This window comes from Alternaria hordeiaustralica (assembly GCF_023758085.1).
Source record: "Alternaria hordeiaustralica strain BMP 2776 chromosome Unknown scaffold_2, whole genome shotgun sequence".
Lineage (NCBI taxonomy): Eukaryota > Fungi > Ascomycota > Dothideomycetes > Pleosporales > Pleosporaceae > Alternaria > Alternaria hordeiaustralica.
In genome coordinates, this window is record NW_026056774.1 from 1,414,025 (window position 1) to 1,440,778 (window position 26,754).

The following is a 26,754-nucleotide window of genomic DNA, read 5'->3' on the forward strand; positions in this document are numbered from 1 at the left end:
TCTCTTCCAGTTTGGTACTTCGACAGTCCACGGACGTGTTAGTAACACATATTAGAGCTCTCCCCAGTATATCTTATCAACACGAACAACATAACAACGAGTGCATAGGTACGACGTAACGGAACTGACTTCACTATACCGAAATATCAACAGAGAGAAGAAAAGCGGACCATGGATCGCATTGCTAAAGCCCAGCGCCAATACGAAATTTACAAGAAAGAAGCATGCGACGTCCGCCATGTGACTTCTTGTCACAATCTCAATGCCCACTATAAGCGCGATGGAGGCGAGGACTTAGGGCATTATTGTAAGATAGACGAGTCTAAGCGGTACGATTTGAACGACTATCGTCGGACTGACCGTCTAGTACTCAGCGGTCTGAAACACACAAAGTTGAGGAAGGATCCTGATCTGCGGGAGTGGCTTATTCCAGCTACTTCCTCGGACAGCTCATCGGAGGGGACGGATGAGGACAACATGACTGACATGTCAGATGAGGATATCTGGTCGCAGGCCGGAAAGGATGAAGGAGAAGAAGGCTCCAAATGAGGATATTTGGGAGTGAGACGCTGACCTCTGGTATTGTTTGAAGAGAAGATTTTCTTTCTGTTCTCGCACCCCTCTACGCTGCATTTTCTCTACCACAGTCTTGTTTCTCCATGTTAATCGCGACGATCTTGATTGCTCATCAATCCTCCTTCGACCACCATCTAGCATGTATTCGATATTTCACCATTCTTCCTCCATCAAACATGTACCTTTACAGTGCTGTTGCCCAAACACATCGGCCCTGCCTTTTCTCCGCACTTTGAGAGGAAGTTTCCGGTGAGCTGCTCTCAACCGGATTGAGACATATCGCCTGTGACTAACATGCCATCTCACCCTTGGGGCTCGATGAGTGCCAGACAACGCAAGTATGAAATTGAGAGGATGGAAGCTTGCGACGTTCCACACAAATCGCGTGACAGAGATCTTCGGGCTACTTTCCGAGCAGACCAAAGTGAGAACGCCGCTGAGCCGACGGTGAATTCTGCTATATCTCCTGGGTCTGGCATTTCAAATGCACGATCGTCATCTCCTGCAACAATCCCTTCCGCGGCAGTCGGTCGGTCGTCTCGTCGTCACGGAATAGTCGGCATTGAGCAACTGTACGATAGGGAACATCTTCACCCAGCGCCTTTCCCGTCTCCAAGGTATACCAAGCCAGCACCAACAGACAGGTTTTCTAAGCACATCGTCGCCTGCCCACCATTCTCGACAAAAGAACAGTGGGAGGAAATCCGTGCAGAAGTTCCGATGAGATTCGCAAATGCTGAAACGCTACCGCCAGCTCCAACGTCTGTTCCTCCAACAGCTCTCGTACAACAAGAGACACTTAGCATCTCACACGAAGCCCTGATAGATGAGGCTCCTGAGATCAATCGCAGCAATCGAAGTTCCTATAGCTCACACGTTCAGTCAATACAAATGCGTCGCAGCCAGGTTTACCAACATGAGTATAGGCAAGGTTCCACTCGAACTGACTCTGTTACCGACTCCGACAACGGCGAAGCGCACAAGAGACGAGAGCGCAAGTACACCGTAGTCAACCAAACTACCAGCACACGCTCTGTTCTAAGCGACTGCGACACAGATACAGAAAGCCCTACCACAGAGTCACCCGATAGACCAGCACCTGGTCACATTGCTCTTGGACAAAGCGATGGACCACGCTCCGTTTTAAGCGATTGCATCACAGACACAGATAGCAATACTACGGAAAAGCGGAACAGGAGAGGAGCTATAAGTGTCGCCTTCGGGCGAAACGATCAGCCACGACTTGTTCTAAGCGATTGCGACACCGAGAGCAAAGCAGGTAGCGATACCACGGAAGTACCTGACAGATGGGGGCTAGAACATACCACTCCGTGGGAAATCAACACACCACGATCTCCTCCAGGCAATCACGCTACTGATGTAGCTACCACACGAGCGCTTAACTTGGGCAACAAGGTACCAATCAACAGCCGGCTACTTCTCAAGAAAAGTTCTAAAGATCTCAGAAAAAGCACCCATCACTTATCGACATGGAATGAGACCAAAGTCCTACCTGAAATCGCAGCATCGGGGCGATCTGGACTGCGCAAAGCTAAGTCGTGGTTTGCAGAGAAGATACAGGGTCGCAACGAGCCGCCTCTTAGTGCTGAAGAAGCTGCCAAGAGAAAAGAGGAAGCCGAGAAAGCGGCTGCTGCGAAAAAATGGGCTAAAGAACGCATGGTTTTTGACAGAGCACAGGCTGCTATTGCACGAGCAACATTTGCTCTCGACGAAGCTGCTACCGATGCAGCGTTGAGGCAAATGGGCCCTGGAGCGATGCCTGGGTGCTGCGACCCGGAGTGTGAGCTTGCTTGTTGCAGAAGGGGGAGATGATGGTGAGTGGGGATATCTCAATGTTGGGTTAGCTATCTACCTACGTCTGAAGCGGATATGGTCTTCACGAAAGCTCGACAGCTTGGCTATTTAGTCGAAGTGTTTATCTACACTGTTCAATAGTATATAATCACCACTGTTCGCCCTGCTTACCATCATCACTTCTTTGTCTCCATCCTAAATTTCATCACCGCCGTTATGTCTTTGTTCCATCCACTCCCACACAGCCACAATGTCCTTGTTCACTCACCAGTGCATCTCCAACGCTCAACCTTTTACTTATGTGATAAGCCTACTATGAAAGCCTTCAGCAAGAATGCAAGCTTCCCTGTCGTGTTACGCAGCACTCTTCGTCTACCGCTTCGCATCTCTCCGTTGGAAACCGATCACGAGAAGATCCACAACCACATACATCACCCACCGTTTCGCTGCGCTCTCCCCAGGCCGAAAATCGTGGACAATGCCACGACGCAACCCCAATATGACGATTACCACGAATGCAGTCGTTAAGCAAACGTTTCTGCTGAGTCCAACACCTACAACGACGAACTTCCACGCGAGTGGTAATACTCTCCCTGTGTTCCCCGGAACCCAAGCATTTCTCCTCAGCCCGACGGTAACGCTCAGCCCAACATCTTTCCGTACTGACTCGCCTGTGCTGCCACCTTCCCCACCATCTCCTACACTCACTCTATTTCACGCTAATCATGTACTTCGTACTTCGAGGTCTACAGAAGATCTGCCTGCGTATCCATTACCTCGCAATTGCTACAATGGTAGTATCAGCTCTCTTGATTTGTCTGATAGTTCATCTGGTGGTATAAACTCATCTAGCACACGGGGAGCTGGAGAGGAAGGTTGTGGGTCACAAACCACGCGGATGAGCGATATCCTGCCTGATGACTTGGACCTCTATGGTGAAGACGAAGAAGAAGAGCACAAAGATGAAGACAGCTTGGATACGAGACCGTGGAGTATTGCGCTTACTGATGCGGCTCAAGATGCTGTCCGTGAACAAGATGAGCAGATTCAGCACGTGGATAGAACGGAGCAGACAGGACGGTCAGCGACTGAAGTAGGGCGGGAGACGAAAGCCCTGGAATTGGGACCGGAGGTTCAGGGTTCGTTGCCGATCATTAGTGAGGGCGATTACCCTTACTACCCGCTGTCCTCGCATCGCCCACAGCCAAGGGTAAAGAAAGATGTCCAGTGGGTGGTTCCATTGAAAGGTGGAGGGGTAGCGAAGAGGAGTAGCAATGACAGCGCTGGTTGCGGTAACCATATCAAGAATCTTCTGAGGAGACTCTTCCGGAGAAGGGGGTAAAGTGGTGATTTCTAGTCAGTCAATAGATCTGCCAGACATAATCCCCGTAAGAGCGTTTCCTCTATTGCGATCTCCTTAATGTTAGCGAAAACTCTTCATTCGGTCACTACAGATATCTTTCACGAACCACCAGAACGTCACCAACAGCAGAGCCACATTCATAAAAAGCCACAACCGGGCTCAAACATCAATTCAAAAAAGGTACTAAACAAAGAACGCAACCCTTTGGGTATCGCAACAACAGCAATCTCTCTTCCATCCCCTTCTCCATCCATCTCAAACCACCACGCCTATTACTCAATCTACAAGAAGAAAGCAGCAACGGCACCAACACCGGCGAGCGCACCACCGACCTTGAGGCCGGAAGCAGCACCAGTGAACTCAGAGGGAGGAGGACCGGTCATGCTGCCAGTGGGGGCGGCAGTGCCGGTAGGCATGGCGTATCCGGTGCCGACGGAGGACGCATCGGGGACCATGGGGACGCCGGTGCCGCCCATGACGGGGGCCGAGGAGGGGGCCATGGGGGCGGTGGTGGGGTAGTAGGCGGAGCTCATGGAGGGAGCGACGGGGGTGTGCTGCATAGTCCTAGACATGTTTATTAGTACGAAAGTCGATAACGAATGGGAAGAGGAAAAACGTACTCGGTGACAGTGACAGTGACGGCAGCAGAGCAGGACTCCTCAGCAGCGGGAGCACCGTACTGAGCAGCAGCAACAGCGATGAAGGAAGCGGCGACGATGGTGAAACGCATCTTGAATGTTGATAGAAGTTGGGAGAAGGTAAATTGGGTATAAGGCGTTAGGAGACGTAAAGTCGAGTCGTTGAGTGATTGGTGGTAGTAAAGACTGTGAGTTTGACTTGGCTTGCAAGAAAAAAATGAGTGGCTAATAGAACACTAGGTACTATAGATTATGTTTGGATCGTAGGATGATGAGAGAAGAAGAGTAGTAGGAGGGATATGAGGCGGTCCAATGGGTCTTATACAGCCCTCTTATTAGTAGTCATATGACAGGTGATGGGGTGGGTGGAGGACGCGCCAGCCTTGCCCATCGATCGACTGAGTTGGTTCATTTCCTCGCGGGCGATGGTCTAGATTGGTTGGGTCATCCTTGCATGTCAGGTGTGGCGAGCATGCTGGATTGCTCACAGGTTGGGGTGGGCGATAGCGGAAATTGTGTTTGTTGATCGACGGTTGGTAGGTGCGCGGCATGAGGTTTGCAAAAGCCTTGCCATTGTCGCGATGAATGTGGGGGAGTGTTGCGCGTCATGCTGCGCTTTTTGTGTTTCGCGCGCCTCGTTACGATTGTTCAGACTGCTTTTCCTGTTACAAAGGCGTTGAGTTCTATTTCCATCGCAGCACGCGACATCTCGAGGACGAGTTGTTTCGAAACATCCCTAATCACAGCTTCCAACCAAAAATGCGGCCTGCATATTAAGGTCATTTTGATAGGAACGGCTCAATATTAGCACGCGGCGCCTTCCACCGTTCTGAGACGCCGGTGGGCGGACCCCTGACGCTAGCCGTGATGGGGCTAGGCTATCACCTCGATCATGAATGCTCCCGTCGACGAGGAAATGTACCTGTCGATCTTGCTGCTCAGCCTCGCCCATCGCTGCTTTTGTGTTTGATGAGAGCGCGCGAACTGCGGATAGGGGTCTGCAGACGTCATACCGCAAGAAAGTCAGCAGTACGATGCGATTGTACACTTTCCGCTCAGTGAACATGATGTGAGAAAGTTCGTATTCGCTAATCTAGTGACGAGCAGAAATCCGGGGTATATCGTGTTGCTCTAGAGTCGTTAGTGATGCCGCGTTGCCGGCGGCTGCAACACTGACCCCATGTGTAAACACCTCCAACGCCAGACATGCCATTTTCTCCGAAGTTGACATATGCCAAATCGAGCCTTACTTCACCCTGCCCATGATCGGATCAGGAGGCGCATCCTCTGCTATAGGTTCTGCGGCCTTTGCTTTAACCGCGTTCAACATGCCCCGGTCAAAGTCATCCCTTGTTCTCAAAACAGCTTCCACCCATGTAATACTAACATCCCGATAAGCATTCTTGAACTCCACATACGCAAACTGCACCTGCGACTTGTCGCATTCCAGCAGCTTAAGGAACTGTTGCACAGCGCGCCATCGGTCCTTGATATCGCGACCTTGCTCACCAAACGACATAAACCAGTCGAACGCCGTGTAAAGGTCGTCTTTCATCTTGTCTGCAAACTGATCCGTCCTCTTGAACTTGGCACCCTTGTTGCGCACAGCCCCGAGATATTGAACCAGCAGCTCGTCAGCGAGAGAATCGATGATAAGATCCTGTAGCGAGCGGTGGATCCTAGGGAGAAACTCATCCACGTAGTCTTTAAACGTTGTGATGATCGATGCCATATCCTGCCTCGAGTACCACTCGACGGTGAAGAATTTGGAAAGCACAGGTTTAAGATCGACCATGAAGATGAGCTCGCTAAAGACTTGTATGCAGTGCGATGAAATGTCAATATAGCCGTTCTTGGCCTCGTCCACATTCTTGGCCAGCTTGTCGATCATGTAATCCTGGGAGACGATAGGCGTGACTTCACGCTCAAAGACGCTTAGGAAGGAGGCTTGACCACTGCCGTCAATGTCATCGTCAATGCAGATGATCTGGTCGTTTGCAAGAGCGATGAGCCACTCCTGCAAGACATATATATCATCTTCATCTTGCGCGGGAGTAGGTCCGAGGTATTTGGCCTTTTCTTCGTCGATCAGTTGCGTCCATATACGCTGGCGAGACAATAGGGCACGGAACATGGAGTCGACTACACCATCAGCAACGTCGGGACGCTGACTACTGGCAGCGACACCGATGTTCTGGCTAAAAAGCGTCCAGACGTCTCCAAGAGCCTTCGTTTGGAGGATGCCGTCAAAGTTGGTCTCATATGCAGTTTTGTCTTGCTGCACGAATCTCTGCCGGTCCTGTGTATTGATGCGTTCCATGTATTGATCCACAGCCTGGATGATGACGGAGCGGTAGGTCCGTATCAGCTCGGGACTGCGGTTGTCGATGACATGTGGCTGTAGTTGCTCTTCTGAGTACCCAAGCTTCTGCATCTTGACGTAGTACTTGTCCACCCAATTGATGACAGCCAGCAAGTATTGCGGCCCAAGAGCTTCATCATCGGCAAACTCCATGAGGAAGTCGTGCATCTGCTTGTGGTAGATGTTGGTGTATGTGTCAAAGATCTTCCACTTCTTCGGCATGAGCTCGACCATACCCAGCTTGACTGTGTTCAGGTTGTTGAAGTACCACTTGAAGTACTTTTCGACCTTCTCGGGGTCTTCCTGGAACTGTTCTCTCACTCCGTCCATCTCTGCCTTGCAAACATATTCGATGGAGGTAATGAACTTCTCCTTGTAGCCGCGAAGCTCCTTGGGCCCTTGTGTGATGGACTTGAAGCGAGAGGCGAGATCTCCGAACTCTCTCTGTGCATCTTGCAGCGCTTTGATCTTCTTGTCCGTCTTCTCTTCTTCCTCAATCACGACGGCCAAGCGGACCACCATGCCTACGTTGTCGGTCTGCACCAACTGTATGAGGTTTATGCACGCCTCGCCGATATGCCTGTCAAACCACTCTACGACGTCGTCCAAGCGCGCGAAGAGGTCCTGCACCGTAATACCGCTCTCGAGTGTGAGGTTATCGATGAGTTCGGTGGAAGTGTCGCTGTTCTTGATCTGGCCCATGGCTTCGTCGCGGATGTCTCGTAGTTGCGTCAGACCGTAGTGGACTTGTAGCAGGTTCGGCTGGTTCGCGGGGTCTTCGTCGTCCTGTGCCAGCAGGATCTCGAGGTTCTCCAGGCGCTCCTCAAAGGCCTCGATGTCATTGCGCATCTTCTCCACCGATTCGAAGTTCTTGTGTGTTTGCGCAACCAGGTTGATGTGCGGGAAGTCCTGAATCATATTCTGGGCCTCGGCGCATAGCTTGTCTATCTTCATCATCTCCTATGAATCTGTTAGCACGAATAATAAGAGGTCTCAGAACCGCGTTGGCAAAGCATAGCAAGGGAGCTACATACTAGTAATAAGTTAGCAGGATATCTTGAGGACTATCCGTGGCAGCTACTTACCCTCCTTGATCAGGTTGACGGTGCGCTGACCCTCGGTGATGCTGCTCATACCCGACTGGGTCAACTCAAGCTGCTCTTTCAACCCATGGCGTAATTGTCCGTCTACAGCCGCCTTCTTGCGCATGAACTCTGCTTTCAGCGCAGGTATCTTGTCGAGGTCCTCTGGGTGTCGCAGCAGCTCCGCGAGCTTCACCGTGGCGGACTCGACGTCGCCCATGGTTCTAGACGTGCTGAACACCCTAGAGCCTACGTTGACGTTAGGTCACCCACTTTGAAGGTTCTTGTCTTGATGTAGTCTGCAAACCTGTTCAGTTTTTTTCGTGTCTCAGGTGCGCGCCCATGGTAGGGTGCAGATGAAAGTCGCGGACGGGGTAGGCGGGCGGCCTCGACGTTACGGTACGTGTTCGGAGCTTCTGGTGATGTGAATGGACGGGCGGATCAATGCAGGTCCATGGCTAGCGTGCCGGCCAAAAGTTCCCACCCACCCCGCCACTTCCTCGCAGTCGGCGACGAACTCAATCGCTCTTTCCACGCGCACACCTACCCAACATGGCCGACGAAGAGCTGAACCTCTACGATGAGATCGAAATCGAAGACTGCTTCTATGACGAGACGCTGCAAATATACCACCACCCGTGCCCATGCGGCGACCGTTTTGAGATCTCCATCTATGACATGCGCGACGGAGAGGACATTGCGCGCTGTCCCAGTTGTAGTCTGATGATACGCATCATCTTCGACCCGGTATGTCTTCTACTCAGTACATGGCGAGACTTGAGCACTGACATGTTGCAGTCCGATCTCCCACCAGAGAACGACGATGCGCCCAAGAGCGTCGCGATTACCGCCTAGGTTCCTCGACTATCAATTCATACCACCTTACGAGGTTCCATACCATGTCTCCCAGTATCTACGGCGTTGGAATGCATATATCGGCGTTTGGGGGAAGTTGGCTATACAACGTGGTCGCAGTCTCTCAAAGACCAGGGAGATACCACATGGAATGTTTGGGGAAGCAGAGTTGGGAATGCGCAATCATAAATTGTTGTCGCTTTTCGCTATTTGCTACCGTATCATCGTGTATACTCTCCTGGCCAGAAGAGGCTATCTGCCCAAATATGCTCTGCGACGGGACGACGTACTAGAGCATGTGCTACTGACTATAGCACGCTCTATTAACGCGGGACCTGGTCATCTACACTGACGTCAACGCCCAGCTCTTTCCTGAGAATCTCAGTGAGCGAGCTGCCGTCCCTCATGTATACCCAGTCGCCGATGCCACCGCCCTCCTTGAAGTCCATGCCCTCTTGTGCGACGACCCAGTCGAATCGCTTCGGCCCGGAGATTGGCGAACTGAGCCAGATCTGCTTGTTCGGGGGTTGTTTGTTCAGTACGAATGTGTTCTCTTGGAAAGTGACTTCGAGGACGCCAGCCTGCAATCGAATTAGTATCCAATCCAACCTTGTGCTTTGTAATCGTGACTGACGGAGTAGTCTACTTCGATGGCCGGGTCGTTCTCCTGGGCCTCCTCTAACCTCTGTACCAGCTCGCCCAGGTAGTAGTCTGCGCGCTCGTGGAATTCTTCTATTGAGAGCTCTGTGGGTTTGCCAGGTTCGTCGTGGGCTTCACTCTCCTTGGGCTTCGGGTCCTCCTCGCCAGGCATGATGCCCACCCTCATGCCCATTGACACGTGGAAGCTGCGAACGGGGGTAGCATGGCTGATGGCAGGAGCTCGGCTGGCGATGATGCAATTGGCGGGCGACTGGACGCGGAGGGAAGATCGGGCGGCGCGACGAACGGCAGTGCTGACGAATCGAGTAGCTGGCTTCATTGTGACTGAATTGGATGGATTGGTGTACTTGAGAGGAGTGTTGGTGGTGGAAGTTGCGGAGTAGCGGGAGAGTCTTCTGTTCCTGGGCTGGACGCAAGCTGGAGGAGCATGGACCCTCGCGCGCCTCCCCGCATCCTTCGGTGGGACATGTCCAACGCCAGTGTGCGCCTCACCACCACCTATCCACACCATGATCAACGCAGTCCTCGTCTTCAACAATGCCGGCCAGCCGCGACTGACCAAGTTCTACACACAGCTGGTACATTACACGTGACCTGACATTGCGCTCCAGGGCTCCCGTACTCACCACCGCCCAGGAAACCAGCGTCCAGCAGCGACTCATCTCTGAGATCTTCACCCTCGTCGCCAACCGCCCAAACTCAGCATGTAACTTCTTACCGTGCGTTCTTCCATGGTCTTGGACAGTATTCTCGCTAACATGTACCTAGCCTCCCGCCGCTCCTTGCCAGCAGCTCCAAATCCAGCACACCCACGACGCCCCACAACGACACACCTTCCCTCGTCACCTACCGCCACTACGCGACTCTCTACTTCATCGTCATATCTACATCCACCGAATCGCCCCTTGCGCTTCTTGATCTCATCCAGGTCTTCGTCCAAGCCCTCGATGGTCTTTTCGAGAACGTATGCGAGCTGGATCTGATCTTCAACTTCGAGACATTACATGCGACACTGGGTGAGATGATAGTGGGCGGAGTCGTAGTAGAGACGCAGTTGGACAAAGTCATTCAAGGCGTCAAGGCACAGGGAAGAGTCGCCAAGAGACCTGTCAATGAAGGCAAGAACATTGGCGGCGGTGGCGGTGTTATGGGTGGACTGACCTTCGGCGGTCTAGGAAGGGGCGATGGCATGTGGGCTGGAAGATGAAGAAGAGAGTACGAGATCAAGATCCGTGAAGCCAGAAGCGTTGCGCTCGAAGCGTTGGGCGCGCCGAATAGCCCAACCGCTTACACAGCCTCGATTGTTCAAGAGCAACGACCCAACGGCGAAACCAGAGCTCACCAAGCGCACCGGCCTCCTCAACGTCTAGATCTGGGCCCGGCGCATCAGCATGGCACCCACAGTCAGTATCGTGTCAGACTCCTCGGCACTACTCAAACCCCCTCATCCTGTCCGCACAGGCTCGGCGGACTCGCAAACAATTCTTCCATGTCGCATGCGACCTCTATACATATAGCGCGCCTGCTTACCTGTCCTGTGGGGTTACTGTTGTGAATTTCCCCGGACCGGGTAAACACATGGTAAAGGTCAAGGGTCGGTATATGTTCGAAACGTCGCGCCTGGAACCAATGCCGAGCTAGGATTAATGGAAACAAGCTTTTAATTTACCGCTCACTAGTTCGTTCCAAGTCCCACTAGAGGACGAATGACAACTGTCAGCCCTTCATCTACGTTGTGGCGCCGAAGATGTGGGGAGAAACACTTTAGTCGAGAACTGCGTGACCTCATTTCCGCTACTGCTGATTGCTGCATAGTTTCGGGGAGATCGTTTCAATGCAGACCGCATCCCTTGAACCGCACGCACGCTCCGGCTGAAGACAAGCTTTATAAGAAGGTCTGTATCCCAAGGCTCTTGGATTCCCCACCGCGTTCATTCATTCCAAGTCAACATCATGCGCTTCCTCACTGCTGTCACCAGCTTCCTATCCGTAGCTGCGGCTGCAACCACTGACATCGCCAAGCGTGCCGTGACACCCGGCGCTCTCTCCCAGGTCACCTCCTTTGGTGCTGCGCCCACCAAGGCTGGCTTCTACATCTACGTGCCCAAGAAGCTTGCGGCGTCGCCAGGAGTTATTGTCGCTATCCACTACTGCACTGGTACCGCGCAGGCATACTACACCGGTAGCCCTTACGCCAAGTTGTCTGAGCAGTATGGCTTCATTGTCATCTACCCAGAGTCCCCTCACGAGGGCAAGTGCTGGGATGTCAGCAGCAAGGCCACTCTGAGCCACGAGGGAGGAGGAGACAGCAACACCATTGCCAACATGGTCAAGTGGACAGTCAAGGAGTACAAGGCCGACTCGTCCAAGGTCTTCGTTACCGGTTCCAGCAGTGGCGCCATGATGACCGTACGTCTGATGGAGTCCTGATCATGTCATAAATGCTAACCCGCTTCAGAACGTCATGGCCGCTACCTACCCCGACATCTTCAAGGCCGCCATCCCCTACTCCGGTGTCGCCGCCGGTTGCTTCGCCTCCGCCGCCAACGGAGTCGACGCCTGGAACAGCACCTGCGCCCAGGGTAACTCCATCGCCACTCCCCAAGCCTGGGCCACCGTCGTCAAGAACATGTACCCCGGTTACACCGGTGCCCGCCCCAAGATGCAGGTCTACCACGGCAGCGCCGACACCACTTTGCGCCCACAGAACTACCAGGAGACCATGAAGGAATGGGTGAGTTTCCCGATTTGAGTTCTTGAACAACCACGTGCTAATGATATTGGTAAGGCTGGCGTTTTCGGCTACAACTACGACAAGCCCCAGAGCACCAAGGCCAACGACCCCCAGAGCGGATACACCAGGACCATCTACGGTCCTGACGTTCAGGGTATCTACGCTGCTGGTGTCGGCCACACCGTCCCCATTCGGGGTGCGGACGACATGAAGTTCTTCGGCTTTGCTTAGACGCATCGAAAATGAAGAGCTACCATACACTACAGCCAAGCCTCATGGCAGTCACCAACAATTCAATGTACATATTCGTGACTACACACATCACACTGCATTCTCACCGTGTTCACTTTTACACTTTTTTTTTTTCATTGCTGACCTACCATGTTCTACGTTTTTTCTTCTTTTCAGGCACTTTGGTAGCTTCTACGCTGCGGCTCCGGCGATGACGAAACCAGAAACTTAGCCGCTTTGGGGACTTGTCATCGGTATCGTTGAGATTGTCCCAGCTGAACTTACTTTGAAGCTGGGGTGTCGGCTCACATACAGTCTTCTCCTCGAATCCGCTGTCACGTCGGGCAGGAGGCGGTAGCGAAGGCTTGTAAGGCGGCAGGGGCTTAGTATCAGTATACGTACCTGGTTGGTTATGTCGCGATGCGTGAACGTCAGAACGATGCTGATCTTGATCATACATCCTTTCAAACTTCCGCATCTCCTCGTTGAACTCGGCGATATACCTCGCTGGAATGGGCTCTTCATCCGAGTCTTCGTCTTCGTCCGGCCTAGTCCAAGACCGCTGTGGGTCATCAAGCGCCCGCATCCTATCAAATCCCTCATCAGTGAAATCAAAACCCGCCCCTAAAGCCGCACGCGTGGCGAACTTCGCGGCAGATATCTCTGCCCGGCGCTCACGGCTCAAGTTACCTTGCTTTTGGTACGGCGTCTTTGGTATCATGTTTCGGGTCGAGGAGAGAGAGGGTTGTGCGAAATGCGCTTCTAGGCGAGAGCGATGCTGTTGCTTGACTAGGTAGCGGTATTCGTCATTTGGGAGGTAGTCTGGGGGGATGGAGGGCCGGTAGTGGAGGGCGGGGTGATAGGAGGGAGATAGAGATGAGGGGTAGTATGTTGGTGGGGTGAAGGTGTAGGATAGTGTGGATGCCATTTTTAGGGAATCTTCTTGTAGCTGGGAGGTCGGTTGTGGTGAAGAAAGCGTTTGGTTCTTTTGTTAGTTTTGTCTGGGATGTGTGGTTCAAATTGAGAGACATGGCTATGGACGGAAATGGGACGTGTTATGTGTGTATATTGCTGGTGTGTCATGACTCGAGTCACGTTGAGAAAGTACTATGTGGGGTTTGGGTGAATGTTCGGGGAGGGTGGTGGAAGATGGAATGATACTGTACACACTCACGGGAGTATTCTCTGGGTTGGATTTTTTGTTCGATAATCGAAAGCTGCATCCAAGTCAATGGGTCACGAACATCATCGAGTTCCCAGTTTGCTTCTATCGAAGTCTTACGAGTTACGTCTCTGTCGACGACCAGCATCTGTGAATGAATCAGCCCCATTGTGGTATCCCCGGCTTTCGATGTTTCGGTATCTGTAGAGATGATAATCTGTGTCGTTCCTCATGATTTGGTAGTTATTCGAGTTTGTACGCAACGCGTATGAGGCTAGCGAAGCACAAGGAAGTCATGGAGCTTGAGAGCAATGACGTCATCGCCCTTTCCCAACCTCCCGAGGTCAGCAACCAAAGCGGCGCCAAATCTCAGCTTCCAGGTTATTTCCTGCGCTTCATACTGTGACTTCGAATTTCTCAGCACGAAACACACGCAAAGATGACTGCCCGCGTCCTTCAAGGTTCTCGCATCTTGTTATGGGAATGAAATATTCCACGGTGGCGATGAGGGCTAAATTTCGGCTGTATCGGCGATCTGTTGCTTGACAACATCACCTGTGACAAGGTGCGCAATGCTTGTTCAAGCATCATTACTTATCGAGCGGTTTCTACTGCACTAAAAGATTTCGATCAAAGCACAACTAGATTGAGCATGGCATCCTCAGCAATCAATGGAGATCGAGCGCTAGATCTCACAGAGGCCGTTGTCACACTCCAGCAAACGACAAGGAAATTTATCGCAGACACCAGAGCAGGGCGTGAGGGGTTTGTTTTAAGACCCTTCTCTTCCGCCGATGATGAGAACGGCACGGGAAATATGCTTATCATAACCTCGCCTGACAAAGAGATCAAGACTCACCTGGAAGCTCTGGAAATGCAACTACGGGTGTTGGAACAACGATTACGATCGCGAGGAGATTGGCATCCATCAGATCAATTACTCAACATATCACTACCAACTATTCTCGACATCATCGACCTCTCAAACGCGATCACGCTGCTCGACCAATTGATCACCTCTACAAGCCCCGGTGAATCGACTACCCCACAGCAGACCCTGTCAGCGTATTCTTGGACTTGGGATCCTGCCTGGCATGAGTTCTACACCTACATACCCTCTCAGCAAACATACCTTTATCTTTCGCGCTGGAAGTTGAATGAGATCAGGAACGTTTGGGAGCATGTGAGCATGGCTGGTGTAAATCTGATGCCGGATGTCGCGGTAGAAATGCTAGGTGCGTGGGAAGACTGGACCTGGGATTCAACGTGGAAACAGTGGTACCTGGACGTCGCCGAAAACGATACTGAGGAGAAGAGTCAGATTTTCGCAAGCCCATGGCGTGTACAAGGAGATGGTGAATGGGTCTATGTCGGCAGGATAGGCGGCGTACACTAAGAAGAGTCGACGATCCGGCATCAACGCGACACCCTGAACGATACCGAAGTATCCTCAACGATGTACAGGCTGTTAAACACCCAGTCACTTCGGCAATGTGCGTGAAAGGCGCATGTGAGACCTCAGAATCAGACATCATGTGCCAGACAAAGCGCGCATGTTCTACCCGCACAATGTGGTATCAGTACTATATCCTAGCGTTCACCCGCCTATTCACCATTTTCAGACGGCGTGAATACATGTTCCAAGAACAGGGACAAAGGACGATGAACGGTCGAGAAAACACACGCGTGGTTACACGGACCGAAACATATGCGACACTCCAACCCACAGCGCAAGAGGACTACTTCTCTTATCACCCGAAGACCAATCCTCGTAGTAAATCAGCCCTACAGCGTCCGCGTATCCCAGCTCCACTGCATGTAAGCTACACGAATTGTTCGCCGCTCTCTGCGGGCCCGGCAGGATGGAGGTATACGCCGTTATCTGCGCGCACACCTGGACTTGAATCGTTTCGCCACGATCACGGGGTTAAATTCAAATCGCGTCTTTCATTTCGAGCTGTTCTGCTGAATTGCCGTTGGGATCTGTTGTGGGATGAGGATGAGTTGCCGGCCAGGGTGATCGGTCGCTGTCAAATGTACATCGACGAAAAGTACGAGTCTGTTAAGTGGAGACTGGCGAAATGCGGACGTGTTTTGTGTGGGTTCCTAGGTTGGCCTTGGCGGAAGCTATTCCATCGGCGGTTGGTATTGGAGGAGGTAGATGAGCTTCTTCCAAGTTTCTATCGCGACGATCTTGAGTCTGGGCCTTCGTATGATACAGAAGATGCTCCGGCTTTCCTTGACCATGCAGTTTAGCATACACTGCAGGTGCACATGCAAGTGGACGTGCGCGCTGTATTGTCCTTTACCATTAGCAGGTGAATTTAAGGTATATCTTACACAATTGCTCAATCAAATATAAAGAACGCTGTCAGTCCCCCAAATGTTGTTTGATACTCAACGCGCAGTGGCTGGTTCTAATTTCGAAAGCTTGTTGCGAGAGGGACGGAAAGGGGACGCCCAGGGTGCTTTTCGCGGCTGTGACGTAAGCTCTCACTAGCGCCTAACAGGACAGCCCCGATGCACGCGTCCCAGCCTCCTTCTATGATCCTCATCTCAGCATCAATATACCATCCTCCTGACCACGTATTTTATCGTCGTCGCGCACGAATCCTCTGCGATCAGGGCACCATACCGGTACTGAAGATCTCCGACTTATCAGACAGTTGCTCTTTCTCAATGTCCATCCCCACTTCCGGGCGTCCGCGAGATGCGTCTGGTCGACAGGAGCAATGCGCAGAGAGTTAGCCATGTCACCATACCCATGATCATGTGTCAAGCATCAATAACTATCAGATGACTTCGCGCGTGATGAGCAGGCGCCACTGATTTCGGGCAATATTGGATCGAGGCAACTACCGGCATGGTTAATCACCAGAGATTCGCCCTCGATATTGGAAGCCCTCTCACCAGCTGCACCCCACATTGCGCTTTCACGGAAATGTGTCATGCAGGGCTGGCTCACATGCTGATAAACTGCGAGACGATAGAACCATATCCTTACACTCACATTGGTCTGGTTCTCAACTCATCATACGGCGCCATGTTGACTCTCCTTGCAATCGTACTATTTGTACCGTCTATGAACGCGCTACTGCACCATCTCGCAGTCGGCACTACGAATGGGCAGGCCTTGTACTCGCTGGAGATGGACGATGAATCCAGAAAAGTGTATACGATTCAGGCCAGAGACGCGGGTGGAGCATCGCCGTCTTTGGCGCTCGACGTACGTGAATCAATCTTCAATAAGGGTCATTCCCGTTGACCTATTCGGTAGCGCTCGAAGCAGCACCTCTTCAGCAGTCGTCCGCAGGATGGAACCCTGACCCGCCACTCGATTGCGCCTACATACGAGCTCATCAGTGAAGGCACCATGGAGATACCCTCATCATGTTGGTTCTCATCATGGCATCTGCATGAAGCTTTCTGACCAATGTAGGCAACACTACGAACTTCCTGTCTCTAAAGCTAGGATCTTCCGTGCACAACACTGCTATATGGGGCAGTGCTAGCACAGGAACTTGCAGTATCGTCTTTGGGGTGTCGCCAGACGGTTATGATACTATTAACTCCCAAGAGATCGCCGGAGACGTACACTCTATTGCATGGGCTCCCAATGGGCGTAACTTGCACGCGTTGGACTCGCACTCTTCCGGAAGTCTCTTGGCGTCAATTACGAACTTCCGTATGTCCGAAGACCCGAATTTGCAGGACGTGGTGGGTATTGATGTCCTTGGTAATGTCACAAGCGCTTCACAAATCGTCGCCCATCCCAGCGAAACTTTAACGTACATCGTCACTAAGGATTCAAACGAACTGATTGTCGTTTCTTTGGCAGGTGACACTCTCGTGAGCAATTCTACTCCGGTCCTGCGATATAGAATACTTCCTACTTCTTTGGATGCGACACAGTTTCAGTCATCATCTCTGGCTATTTCTGCGTCTCGAAACACATTGTGGGCACTTTCGCAGTCTTCGCTTCAAGCAGTCATTACGGCCTTTACCCTCAATGTCACAACCGGCGAGGTGGTCGATGTCGCTGCCCGTGCGAGCTGGCAGGGAACTGGCGAAGGCCAGCTCACGGCGGCGCCTTTTGATAGTGGCGATGTAGTCGCTATCACAGACTCTCCGACGGCATACATCACTATACTCGGTCTCGATCAATCCACATTGCCAAGCGCCCGCATAGCCGAGAATTCTGGCCTTCACGACTATTTGAATGCCATGCAAGTTGATGAGAGGAAACGCAAAGACATACAAATGGCTGCACCGAAGATCAAGAGCTATGGTCGGGTTTTTGTTGACGATCACGTCAACTTAGGCGACTGTGCGTGGATCGATTGAAAATATCCAAGTTCCTAACGCATTCAGTACAGGCAATGTTTTGTTCTCAGACAATGAGCCTTTGATAGCCCCGTTTCCACAAAGCCACTACCGGCCATCAGTTTTACACTCGCATCCTTTGTCTGTTCCTCGAATTACATCAAGCTCTTCTGAAGTAGCGGCGGTGCGATGCGATTTTCCAGTCTGAACGGACATTACATATCTATACAACCCGTATTCAAGCACTTCAAGACTTTTTTATATGCCGTATGTTCACATAATAGCGTCATAACATCACTAATGCTGGCAGTCCTAAGCGCCGCCGCGAAGCCGAGACTGCGGCTACTCGCCGAGTACGCGCCAGAAGAGCAGCGGCTGCCGCGGCAGCTACCGCAGTGAACGCCACCAATCCGCTTCTCAGATTTCCCGGAGGTTAGTGAGACGTCTTCTGCAATGCGCACGAGTACTAACGTCATGCAGAAATTAGGAACAGGATCTATCAGGCTCTCTTCGATCAATTCGTACTGACTCATCGACCATATATGATCACGCGCAGGGGAGTAGATCCTCATGGTCCTCCAACTGCTCAAATACGCAATAGCCCATGTCCGCTGGTTATGAGCGCGCCGAACGGCTTCAATGTCATTCCCTGGGCAGACACTGATCCATTGCGACGCGTCAACGCAGCCACTCAAGCTGCGATACATGATGGATACTGTGCTATGAAGACAGACTTACTGGCTGCTGGGCAGATATCACGCCAGTTCATGCGTGGTAAGTCTGGTGTTCGTTAATGTACATGGATATATACTGACAAGTTATCGCAACATTCACAGAGTACCGATCCTTCCAGCGCGCTCGCCTGCAGCCTTTTGTGGCTCTTGATGAGTTCTGGAACTTTGTAAAGATATTCTACCCAAGCGAAGACCCAGCAATTGCTTTCGACTATCAGGGTCCACGCATTACGCTTGCTTTACCACGCCATTCATACCAGATGTATGACATAATGCCAGTTTTGCGATTCTTCAACCGCGCATCGTCCCTGCAATGTAATATTTGGGGTGCTTACAAAGAAGACGGGGACTGGTACAAGGTCCTTGCGCAACCCCTTCGCCAGTATATCTTTGCGCCCCGGGAGGGTGCCCTTACCATCTCGAAGTTAATGTTTCGTCCGTACGGGAGGCGAAGAGTTTATGAGGGCAATCTTGATAACTACCATGATCTATGGTATAGCGCAGCTTTCAGAGTGGTCTTCGATCCTGTGTCAAGACGTGACTGGATGGACGGAAAGTTGATAAGCTTCCCCGCCCAGCCGCAACGAGCTCTCACGCGGATGAACAAAGAAAGAGCAAGAAGGCAAGATATTCTACGGTTCCTTAAGACCGCTGGCTTGAACAATGAAGAGATCATGGCAAGATGGGAAATGCGATTCACTGTACTGGAATAGCGCCAGTCATAGGCCTTGTGGCAACGCCCATGGACATGTTCACTTGCTGAATATTGGATAGTCACTCATACAACAGCCACTCTGACCTGAGCCCGGGTTATCCCGACTCATTACTAGGGGATAAGCAGTGAATAGTATGCAGCTATGGGCGTGATAGTCCGCATCTGGGCAGATATTTCACTACATGTATCCTCAAACACAGGCCATTGCTGCCTGATATGAGGGTAGTTGAATTCATTGTGACCACCTCGGCCCCATCAAAAGCGGCCTTATTCCCCTACTTTCCGATCCATCTGACTATCGCACACCGAACGTTGAAACGACACCCGCGATACTCAACTCATCCATCGCGCTTAGAGGAACACGAACTCGAAGAATTCCGCTATGGTGTAAGTACAATAGCGCCTCCATTCATCGAACCAACGACTAACAGCATCGATAGCAAACGCAAGCGCCCCATTGGGCCCGCTGATACCTATATCAAGCGATCCCGCCGCGCGGCGAAAGCAAAGAGATCTGCCACGCCCACCGCACTGGGACAGCCAATTGCGGGCAGCATCACCGAAGCAGCCAAGAGCAATGAGATCAACAGGTTGCTGTCTCTTCCAGCAGGTAGGTCATAACATCCAAGCGCATTGAACATACGAATCTAATGAGCTTGTAGAAATACGGAACACGATCTACAAAATTGTCACTGGGGATTTGCAGACAGAGTACGAATCTTATAAGTGCAGCAAGATCGAACCGCTGTTGGAGCAGCACACACAAGATCCAGATTGGATGGCTTGCCTCAATCTTTACCCGCCCCTTCCAAATGAAGCAGAATACGCAAACTTTCGATGCTTGAAGAAGGATTGGCTCGCACTAGGCCAAACATGCCGCCAACTTCATGGGGAATTTCGCTCGCTGCAAAACAGTCTCACTCATGTTTACATTTCCGTACGATTTCTCAAAGGCTACCTTGAGACTTTCCATCACGTCCCCGACAAGACGAATTCCGACCAAAAGATCACCACCCGACCCGCTCGTCCTCCTGCGAAGATGACGGTATTCTTCGACAAATTTGACAAGAAGGAACAGCGTCCCTTCGATGTTCTGCCCCTGATGCGGCTGATGCAGAGCTCTTCATCACTTCGGTGCGACGTCTGGACACTTAATCCCGGGCGCGATAATCGCTCCCCACAACCTCACGGTGTCGAAGATCGAGACATCCACGATGCAGTGTTTGCAACTCAAAACTCGCTTTGGGCGCATCCTGATCCGAAATTCCTCCCAAGTCTCAACCGCATATCCTTCTCTCCTCACGGTACACTGAGTATTAGTGTTCAAGACGAAGCTCTCGAGGACTGGATGAAGACCAGCAAGATGAGGCAATGGACTGGTGCTGATTGGAAACGTAAGCGTGGCAAGGGGATAGACAAAGACGGTACGTGGCTGAAAGACAGGCAAGAGCACACGCGGAAGTACCTGGAAGCATCTGGAATGAATGTCGAGCTGTTGAAGGGGTGGAAAGTGACCGTGGGTGAAGGGGCAGGTTAGCTATATAGAGCATATCCAGCCGTTGAAGCTGATGTACGGAGCGATTGCACCTCATACAAGAAAAAAACCGAACAGGTCTGCAGGCTACATTAAGCTAAAACCTTACAAAGTAGGTGACCTAACGTTAATGCAGGCTCTAGGCTATTTAGTTTATTTCTAGGTTGGCGTGACTGTTAGTTTTAGAGTATAGCTTATTATCAACGTCTTTTCTTTCCAATTCTACAACCGACACAAATTACAATCATCCATGGGCATGTAGAAGTGTTTGCGCAATCATGATATTATCGTTCTTTCATATTAATCAGATCTCTTAAGATCTCAGTCCCAATCCAGATCCCAAAACGCCTAGCTAACGAGCCAAATCCCAGTGGTATATGCGCATCCCAAAAATTCACTTTTGTTTTCCCTTTTCCGTTTCCCAAGTATTACAACCCCACATCTTCCCCGTGCTTAGCAATCGAGGCGTCTAGTGGATGCCATAGGTCTGCTCGTAAGCGTTGCTAACGCTCTTGTGGTGCTCAACAACCTTGTTCTTGAGAGCCCTCCACGCCTTCTGGTAGTTCCTTGGGCCAAGCTCAGCAGCCATCTCCTGCTCTCCAGTAGCAGCGCCCTTGCGGGGTGCCTCGCCGCTCTGCCTGGGGCTGGAAGCGAGGGATGAGCTGCGGGATGCGGAGGGAGAATTGCCGGGGCTGTAGTAGACGGCGAATGCAGAGTTCATTTCGCGGTGGTGCTGCTTGATGGCCTTCCATGCCTTGGCGGCGTTGGTGGGGTTGCGCTGAGTGGAGGAAGGGCCCGCCATGGAGGAGTTGCGGGAGGTTTGTGTGGAGGCTGATGGGGTAGTTGCGGAGGAGCCGGTGTAGTAGGTGTTGTAGGCAGCGTTGACGCTCTCGTGGTGAGCCTTTGCGTGTGCCGCAACGGAGGAGAGGAAGTTGGTCATTTTGATGGTGGTTGTTTGTGTTGTGGTGATGATCGATGTGAGGTAAATGCTCGAGGGTCGATCGATGAATTGATAGTAGTAGTTGCTTTGCTTGGAGGCTGTGGTATGCTTTGCTGTGTTGATGCCTCCATCCTCACGTACCCACCCATCCCTTTATACTCCCCCAGCCCATCCCCAGAAACTTCTCTATGACACCCGCCAAGCATCACCGGTCACGCCCTGGGACCAAACCTTTGCCAAAATTTTACTCAGCACAATCTGCGCACGCCCTGCACCTGTCGACGAAACGATCGTGAGATTTGAGGCCATGCGGCCGTCTGATTGGCTGCGGGCTGACAAACCCACTGAATTCTTGTCAACGAACACCTTCACAGGGCGTGAGAGGGCCCGTGCCACCATCATCATGACAATGAGGTGCCCACGCCCTACCCTGGTGCGTCTTTTCCGATGGCGCGCCGGAGCGTTTCCCGTCGGCGGCTAATTTTGGCAGGGCGCATGTGTGTGTAAAGGCGCGGTGACGAGTTTTCGGTCGTGTCCGTTAGCTGCTAGAAGACTGCCTTTGGAGGTATGGCGGGGAAAATCTCTGTTATTGGCTGCCACGCTTCGTCGCACCACGGCGTGTACCTGATCCACGCAGGCCCTTTCCCGCCCCCGAGTTGCCCGTCGGATGCCAAGTTTGCTTCGGTCCTTTTAGTCTAGACGCTGCTGTTGCACTGGGAGTGGATGTTTGTACGTAAAGACCGTGTTTTACCTTGAGCGCATGTCCGTTAACTGTTAGAGAAATGCCTTTGGAGGTTTGGCGACGAGAATTTTTTGTTCGGTGAGCGCTGGGGCGCGTGACGACGGTGTGGATAGGGGGTGTGGTGTGACAGCAAGTGAGTGATTTTTCTGCAAGCTCACGATCGTGTTGCCAGATCTTTCTCGATGCCACGAAGGGGTCACCTGACGACTATCGTGACTCCGAGTTTCGCGGTGTGCCACCGACGATGATTGCGGTCAACCTTACAGCGCCGCCCGCCAGCGTCTACCACTCAGCTCTTTCATCATCAGCATGGAGCCATCGCAATCGCCAGCCTGAAGTATAGCCACATTTGTTCACGAGAATGGCCAACGGGCTACTAGCGCGCAATTGTGGTTTAGGTCAACATCCCAAGTCAAACGCCGCTGGATGCATTGAGAGATCTATCGCGCGAAGATCTACAGGTTCAATCTATGCGAATACACCAACCCTTTCATAGTCGGACTGCAAGATACCCCGTACCCCACCATATCAGCAACAGGAAGCTTCCCAGCCAATTTTCTGGTATCGCACTACTAGTTCGTGTCGCTCCCGCGATGATCGGTTCTCCTGTGGGGTAGGCATAGCCGTTGCCAGTCGACTGCCCGTGGACATTCCCGCCATCTCCATCCGACCCTGTCCCGAGCGCATCTGGCCCCTTGGTCAATGTGACGACTGTCGTGACCGGTTGAAGACTCATTGTAGTGCCCTGGACGACTACAGCAGTTCCGCTATGCTCGAGGCTCAACGTTGTGCCGTCAACTGTAACGGGGACGCCTCCAGGCACCAAAGTCGTGCCAGGACTTATCACAATGTAGCCAGCGCGATTCGGCGTATACACATGATCTTTGAAGGTCAAGGCAGCCGCGACTGTGGACGTATACACGTCACCAAACATTGGAGTGATACTGGATGTTTCGCCGTTGATGATGAGTGCCGTCCCGGAAGGTGCAAGAATGAGTGTTGTCCCGGATATAGTCAGGGGCTCACCGCCAGGAGAAAGAGTTTGGTCTGCAATGACGTATTCTGTCTGCGCGTTGGGCGCAATGACTTCGGTACCGATGGTGAGTATTGGTGGAAGTAGGACCGGTGGTTGCGACATGGGCGCGTCTGTGATAGCAGGTTGAAAAGGTTGCAGTGAGATGACAGTAGTCCCCACGACAATCTTGGTCTTGCCTTCTGAGGTCTCTACCACAATAGGTGTGTCCCCAACGGTAACGATCTGACCAGGTGTAAGAGTAAAAGAACTTCCTATCACGAAGTCACCATGGCTTGGAGCTTGGCCAATAACAATGTCAGATATCCCAGCTGATATCGTTACCTGCGGAGGGTCTGCTGTTGCCGCTTGTGTCTGTTCTTCTTGTATAGTGGAGCCATGTTGCTCTCCGACTGGGTTATCCAGCCACCCTGTAGCAGGTATCTCAAACACTGGCGAGCATCCTCGACACGGCCGCGTAGAACTGAAGTTTGGCTCGCTGATTTCGTGATGCCCATCCGGATCTCCGATTTGTGTCGCGGCAGGCGGAATTGGTTTCAACCCTTCAACTGTTGACAGCATTGGCGGCGTCCCTGTGGCATTTCCTTGAGACGTGGTCAACACAGTCGTCACATCCGTCGGCGGTCCGTCGGTGGGAATGAGCAATGGGTTCGAAATCGGCAATGGTGCAGTCGGTATGGCTCCAGGCGGGGCTAGCGTTGAGGGTATGAAGTTTGGCTCCGAGAGCGAAGCACTGTGAATGAGTTCAGATCGCTGCGAAGGTATCGCGTTGGAGGGAGGTGTTGGGTCTACTGGAGGCGCAAGATATGTGGGTGCACCAATATTGGAGTCTATTAGACACGACATGTCAGATCAGCCATCGAACTTTGGGCTAGTCAGCGCCACTCACTTGGTTCCGCTGTCACAGAGTACTGGACTCCCGAGGCAGAATTTGACCCATAGTCGGCTAGCTCTGTATGAAAGTCAGCGCGAATGATTCTAGTGTCCTATGATGGCCAACACCTGATGCATACCCGCCTGTGCTAGCGCGGATGTAACGCCTAGCCAAGTCGCACATAGGCACAAGACATGACACAACCGAAGGTCGGCACCGGAGTACATGATGAAGATGGCTTCAAATACAGAGTATTCTCAAAGAGCCATGATGTGGAAGTGGTTACTGCGAAGAACAGAGGATACAGTCTTACGTTACACCCTGGTGACAACCCTTCTCAATACACCTAATGCAGGATCTCAGCAAGTAATCAAAGGTAATGAATCAAAATCTCCGCGTCCTACATATACCGAGGAGATGGCCGGTGACTGAGATAAAGGCTAGGACTGTGGTACACAACATCTACTTAGATTGCTATTGATTAGACTTTCTTGGATTCTGGGGTTACGATTGTGCCGATTGGAAACGCCCGAATGCGGAGATGGCTTTACCCGGAGCGGGAACGCAACCTTATACGTCGGCTGGATGTTTACCAGAGACTGGTTCCTTCCAGGTACCTTAGCGAGCCGCAACCCCTGTACCATACCCGTGCTGCCTGCAAAACTGACGAGGTTATTGTGAACGGACGAATCGCGATCGCGCAGGTTTCTGATAGAAGTCTTTAACCAGGTCGAAGGAGTTCTAGGACAGGGTTGGAGGAGAAATGCCATGTGCCCGAGCAGCACAATAATGCGCATGATGTGTTGGTCATTTCCAGCGTTTTCGTCAGCTCATCGCAACTTTACGTGACATTGACTGAGCTTGATCGTCGAAGTTCTGTCACACAGCCGTAGTACAAGCCTGGGATCTCAATACAAGCTTGATTTACATGCATTTTCGATGACGCAAGGAAACTCAGCTATTGAACACTCAAGCGTTATCGATGACTTCCCAAATGTAAAGGTGACTTGTCGACCCAACGTGCAGGTTGCGGAGGACCCGTCCGAAGCGCTCGTCGCGGGTGGCGTATGTGACATTCAGCCGGGCCCATTCAGGCGATAAACCTTCGATGCAAGGTTGAACGCACGTGGTGAGGACATGTATGGTGTTTCTAGGTGCTCGCTAGAAACGTCCCTCGATGTCGCACCAGGGTCATTCGACACGCGTTCACTATCCTGCTGATCGCATCTTTCTGGGCACGGAAGAGTCTTTGTAGTGTTGATAACCTGATCACGCAGCTGCTTTCACGGGTGATACCGGGAGGTTCATGCGTGTAGCCGGTGCGTGCTTCGCTCGCTCCGAGCTCCACAAGGGACCGGATCTTTATGTGTTGGCCGAGGGAAGATCTTTGAGCTGCTTTCGATGTCAAACATCTAATAGAACTCAGGGACCAACGCAAAAAGCCGGGTGATGAGGATCAAACGGTAGAGATTGTTGTCGCAAGCACTTGTGGCCGCGAGATCGTCATCATATCATACTTGCTGTCACCACGCGTTCTCGCAAAAAGACTGGCATTTCCTGGGGCTGTTGATTTCCGTACTCCCGATCCAATACAATGAAAGGATCAGCAGCATCTGTGGACGTTGAGAAAGATACAATCTTGGCGAACCATGTGTAGCTAGCAGCTATAGAGATGGCGGAGGAGCATGTTGCAGCGAAGAAAGAGGAACATCGACTTCGTGACAGATAAGCGGCCTTTCAAAAGTTAGCCAGACGACAAACCTTCTGATGACCATCTGTGGCTGACGTTCCCATGCTGTCCACAGGTGTGGTGATTGATGGCTTTGCGTGGTGTTCCGTTCCTGGTCGTCTTGTCTTTCGGTCGGGGGTTACGCGCGTCGGCGGTGATCGAGCTCCCAACAGCGCAGACCGTACTTGTAACTATCACGCATAAGTGATGTGTACTGGTAATGTTCGTTGAGATGTCCTGGCGATGGCAGGAGCGATGGGGCGGCGGAGGACTCGCTTACTGCTAGCGTATCTTGGCACCAACGCAGCTGCGAAAATGAGTTTCGTGAATTTCCTCTTCGACTTCTGACAAGCGCCAACTAACCCCAACGACAACACAGATTGCACCAGGAGACCCGACATCAGGTACGCTATACACAACGTCCTCTACTCGATTATACGGAGCCGTTCAGCATTGCGACATCGACGCTGCCCCGCGAATGTTCCGCCGCCGTCAGCCTCCGCCAATGGATTGTATGGTCGCACGCGAGTCGCTCGATATCTACACTCCCACAGCAGGCAGTACAAGGCGGAGGACGTCTCGGGCAGCTGGAACAATGCTGCGGCTTCGTCGACTTGCAACTGAGAGCAAAGGCTAATTTGATTGTGGACAC

General features: G+C 52.0%; 8 protein-coding genes across 8 annotated transcripts; 4 read left to right on the plus strand and 4 right to left on the minus strand.

The window, feature by feature from the left end:
* Window positions 1-4,035: 4,035 nt before the first annotated feature.
* On the minus strand, window positions 4,036-4,484 carry J4E84_001935 (uncharacterized protein; the record flags this gene model as incomplete). Its single annotated transcript, XM_049384564.1, has 2 exons — window positions 4,036-4,318; window positions 4,375-4,484. The coding sequence occupies 2 exons, from the start codon at window positions 4,482-4,484 to the stop codon at window positions 4,036-4,038; spliced, it is 393 nt and encodes a 130-aa protein (XP_049247920.1).
* Window positions 4,485-5,638: 1,154 nt separating this feature from the next.
* Window positions 5,639-8,056, minus strand: J4E84_001936 (uncharacterized protein; the record flags this gene model as incomplete). Its single annotated transcript, XM_049384565.1, has 2 exons — window positions 5,639-7,698; window positions 7,840-8,056. The coding sequence occupies 2 exons, from the start codon at window positions 8,054-8,056 to the stop codon at window positions 5,639-5,641; spliced, it is 2,277 nt and encodes a 758-aa protein (XP_049247921.1).
* A 332-nt stretch (window positions 8,057-8,388) lies between these two features.
* DPH3 (Diphthamide biosynthesis protein 3) lies at window positions 8,389-8,691 on the plus strand (the record flags this gene model as incomplete). The annotated part of the gene is made up of 2 exons (XM_049384566.1): window positions 8,389-8,583; window positions 8,635-8,691. The coding sequence occupies 2 exons, from the start codon at window positions 8,389-8,391 to the stop codon at window positions 8,689-8,691; spliced, it is 252 nt and encodes an 83-aa protein (XP_049247922.1).
* Window positions 8,692-9,014: 323 nt separating this feature from the next.
* J4E84_001938 (uncharacterized protein) lies at window positions 9,015-9,670 on the minus strand (the record flags this gene model as incomplete). The annotated part of the gene is made up of 2 exons (XM_049384567.1): window positions 9,015-9,272; window positions 9,326-9,670. The coding sequence occupies 2 exons, from the start codon at window positions 9,668-9,670 to the stop codon at window positions 9,015-9,017; spliced, it is 603 nt and encodes a 200-aa protein (XP_049247923.1).
* A 190-nt stretch (window positions 9,671-9,860) lies between these two features.
* J4E84_001939 (uncharacterized protein) lies at window positions 9,861-10,558 on the plus strand (the record flags this gene model as incomplete). Its single annotated transcript, XM_049384568.1, has 3 exons — window positions 9,861-9,929; window positions 9,988-10,070; window positions 10,120-10,558. 3 exons carry the CDS (start codon window positions 9,861-9,863, stop codon window positions 10,556-10,558), a joined length of 591 nt encoding a protein of 196 aa, XP_049247924.1.
* A 746-nt stretch (window positions 10,559-11,304) lies between these two features.
* J4E84_001940 (uncharacterized protein) lies at window positions 11,305-12,316 on the plus strand (the record flags this gene model as incomplete). Its single annotated transcript, XM_049384569.1, has 3 exons — window positions 11,305-11,760; window positions 11,810-12,085; window positions 12,140-12,316. The coding sequence occupies 3 exons, from the start codon at window positions 11,305-11,307 to the stop codon at window positions 12,314-12,316; spliced, it is 909 nt and encodes a 302-aa protein (XP_049247925.1).
* Window positions 12,317-19,632: 7,316 nt separating this feature from the next.
* On the plus strand, window positions 19,633-20,787 carry J4E84_001941 (uncharacterized protein; the record flags this gene model as incomplete). Its single annotated transcript, XM_049384570.1, has 3 exons — window positions 19,633-19,637; window positions 19,691-19,860; window positions 19,913-20,787. The coding sequence occupies 3 exons, from the start codon at window positions 19,633-19,635 to the stop codon at window positions 20,785-20,787; spliced, it is 1,050 nt and encodes a 349-aa protein (XP_049247926.1).
* Window positions 20,788-21,253: 466 nt separating this feature from the next.
* J4E84_001942 (uncharacterized protein) lies at window positions 21,254-21,724 on the minus strand (the record flags this gene model as incomplete). The annotated part of the gene is made up of 1 exon (XM_049384571.1): window positions 21,254-21,724. The coding sequence occupies one exon, from the start codon at window positions 21,722-21,724 to the stop codon at window positions 21,254-21,256; it is 471 nt and encodes a 156-aa protein (XP_049247927.1).
* Window positions 21,725-26,754: the final 5,030 nt, after the last annotated feature.